This window comes from Hakea prostrata, chromosome 2, assembly GCF_041222555.1.
Source record: "Hakea prostrata isolate BN-2017 chromosome 2, UWA_Hpros_2, whole genome shotgun sequence".
In the NCBI taxonomy this organism is placed as follows: domain Eukaryota; kingdom Viridiplantae; phylum Streptophyta; class Magnoliopsida; order Proteales; family Proteaceae; genus Hakea; species Hakea prostrata.
Window position 1 is genome coordinate 11,915,774 of NC_142601.1, and position 2,900 is coordinate 11,918,673.

At 40.8% G+C, this 2,900-nt stretch overlaps 1 protein-coding gene across 2 annotated transcripts; it reads left to right on the forward strand.

Moving 5' to 3' along the window:
* The first annotated feature begins 230 nt into the window (after positions 1–230).
* On the forward strand, positions 231–2,699 carry FRA8 (Exostosin family protein). Of its 2 annotated transcripts, XM_089144258.1 has the most exons (5): positions 231–728; positions 808–1,169; positions 1,264–1,514; positions 1,792–1,887; positions 2,034–2,196. In XM_089144258.1, the coding sequence occupies exons 1-5, from the start codon at positions 434–436 to the stop codon at positions 2,104–2,106; spliced, it is 1,077 nt and encodes a 358-aa protein (XP_089000384.1). In that variant the 5' UTR covers positions 231–433; the 3' UTR covers positions 2,107–2,196. The 2 variants fall into 2 exon arrangements, with proteins under 2 accessions (XP_089000384.1, XP_089000383.1); XM_089144257.1 differs by having other exon boundaries at positions 1,792–2,699.
* The last annotated feature ends 201 nt before the right edge of the window (positions 2,700–2,900 follow it).

The following is a 2,900-nucleotide window of genomic DNA, read 5'->3' on the forward strand; positions in this document are numbered from 1 at the left end:
CATAGCAGTCTTTGAAACATAAAATGATAAAATACACGTCTGCAGGTGTGTTTCAATGCTGAGAAGATACCTTTATCGAGCTTTCCGCCCCTCCGTAATCCTGACCGTCCATTCTATTTTTCCATAACAGAGGAATAAGCTGGTTGGTACATCGTACATGAATAAAAAATTTCAAAAATACAAAACAAACAAAACAGCACCAAAACCCCAACCAAACCAGCAAAAGAAAATCGAGAACAACTCAGTCTCATTTGTTTTTCAAGACAAAAGAGAAATGGAAAAACGAGGCACCAACAACCACTCTCTTCAATCTCTGTTTCTTCGGATTCACTTCAAGCTTCAACCATCACGGAAAGGCCCTTCCTATCAAGAAAATCCATTTCTGGTTTCTGATTATCCTGTTTAATTTTTCTGGTTTTAAATCATCAGAGAGATGGTTTTTAAAAGAACAACCAAGAACAGGGGCGTCTATCTGAGGATGAAGCTCGTACACCGCCATGGAAGACATGATAAAAGCTTCTGCTACAAATATTTCAGATGGGTTCTTTGGTTTTCTCTATCCCTTTATTTCTTTAGCTCTTATCTCATCAGCAACTCCACCAAAACCGTCCCTCTGGGTAAAACGATCGTTACCATTTCTTTAACTAATTTCGTCTCTCGAGCTATGTTTGAAACTAATACGATGGTTAAGCAACAGCCAAGAATCCAAAGTCCAGTCCTGTCACAAGGTTTTTAGTCATCTTACTCAGCTTCTCTGTCTGATTATTCATCTTTCGGGTTCTCATCTAATTTTATTTCTTCTCTCAGGTCTGTTCAATGGTATAAAGATTTATATCTACGATCTCCCATCGAAATACAACGAAGACTGGCTCTCAAACAAGAGATGCAGTAACCATCTGTTCGCTGCGGAAGTGGCAATACACAAGGCCTTATTGAGAAGCGACGTCAGAACGCTTAATCCACTGGAAGCAGATTTCTTCTTTGTCCCCGTTTATGTGTCTTGCAACTTCAGCACTGTAAATGGGTTTCCGGCGATTGGTCATGCGAGGTCTCTGTTAGCGTCAGCAGTGCAACTCTTTTCTTCGGAAATGCCATTCTGGAATCGCAGTCATGGTGCTGATCATGTTTTCGTCGCTACCCATGATTTCGGACCCTGCTTTCACACCATGGTGAAGCTCATAAACTAGTTGTCAATTTATTTTACTTTTCTATACATCTTGGATGATTTAAATTGATAAATTCATCTCTAACTTGTGTCTGAAGGAGGATGCAGCGATTGCAGATGGGGTTCCAGATTTCTTGAAGAACTCGATAATATTGCAGACATTCGGTGTTAGGTACAAACATGCCTGCCAAGATGTAGAAAACGTGGTGATACCACCGTATGTATCGCCGGAAAAAGTACAGTCGACGCTGGAGAAGGCGGAGAAGAGCGACGAGAGGGATATATTTGTGTTCTTCAGAGGGAAGATGGAAGTTCACCCCAAGAACGTCAGTGGGAGATTCTACAGTAGGTAATAACTTTCTTGAAATTTACTAATTTGTATTTGAAATTTTTTTCAAAACCATACTCTATTTTCTGTGATCTTGAAAACCTGAGAGGACTTCTTCTCTCCGCCGCCGCCGTCCTTCGATGGCAGTTGACATTCTCACCACTAATGAACATTGAACCGAAAAATTGACGAAAATGCCCATACTGATAACCTGTTTATTTGCTGACTGCTGAGCACGTAACAATCGTGGTGGTCCGTTGTCCACTTTTATCCTTAAAACCAACGTGTTTCTTTTCAGGCGAGTTCGAACGGCGATATGGCACAAATATAAGTCGAACCCGAAATTTTATCTGAAGCGGCACCGGTTCGATGGTTATCAATCAGAGATCAAAAGGTCAGTATTCTGCTTGTGCCCACTAGGTTGGGCCCCATGGAGCCCAAGATTGGTAGAATCGGTTGCCCTTGGATGTGTTCCCGTTATTATTGCGGATGCGATTCAGTTACCTTTTCCTGATACTGTGCGATGGTCGAACATCTCAGTCACGGTGGCAGAGAAGGATGTCATGAATTTAGAGAAGATATTGTTGCATGTAGCAGCGACCAATTTATCTGATATACAGAGGAATCTATGGAAGCCGTCAACGAGGAAGGCATTACTATTCAACCATGATGTACAAGATGGAGATGCCACATGGCAAGTCTTACATGCCCTCTCCAGAAAGCTTGGTAGGTCATAAGGGGTTTAAGGCTCTCGAGCTAATCATTACATAATACTTTTGGGTTGGGATTTTAATAGGGTAGATGTTTGGAGTCTGGATCTTCTATCGGCTGAGTAAAGGTCTATGTTCTTCTTACACTTTTCTACTACATAATAAATTTTGTGTCCATATAGGTTTTAGTAGAGTTTAGTCTTTTTGACGGAAGCATGGACCTCTCCACCTTGATAGGATAGAAGATCTGAACTCAGTTGCTAAATAGTGTAGGATAGTATTTGAGATTATAGTGGTCGTAGGAGGTTTGGTTTGGTTGTGCGTGGGACTATCAGATCAGTGGACTGTATGTATATATTTTTTGGTTAGGAAAAAGAATGTGAAATAAATAAATAAATAAATCATCAGTTTTTATTTTTATTTTTGAGTAGATTCCCAGAACAATCCAAAAGTGGAAAATAAGAAATTGGCGATTGGGTAAACCAATAAATCCCGTGAAATGAAAACGAATATTAAAGTGAGAGTGAGTGAGCGAGTGGGGGCAAATCCAGGTGAGTGTCAGAGCTAACTTTCGGTTCTTCGTTTTGGTGGAATTCGATTTCTGTTCTAAGTGATTCAGAGCCAAAGAATGAGAGATGTCTGTGGTGACGGGTGAGCATGGGAATCATCAAAACCGTACAGCAGCAACAGCATTTCA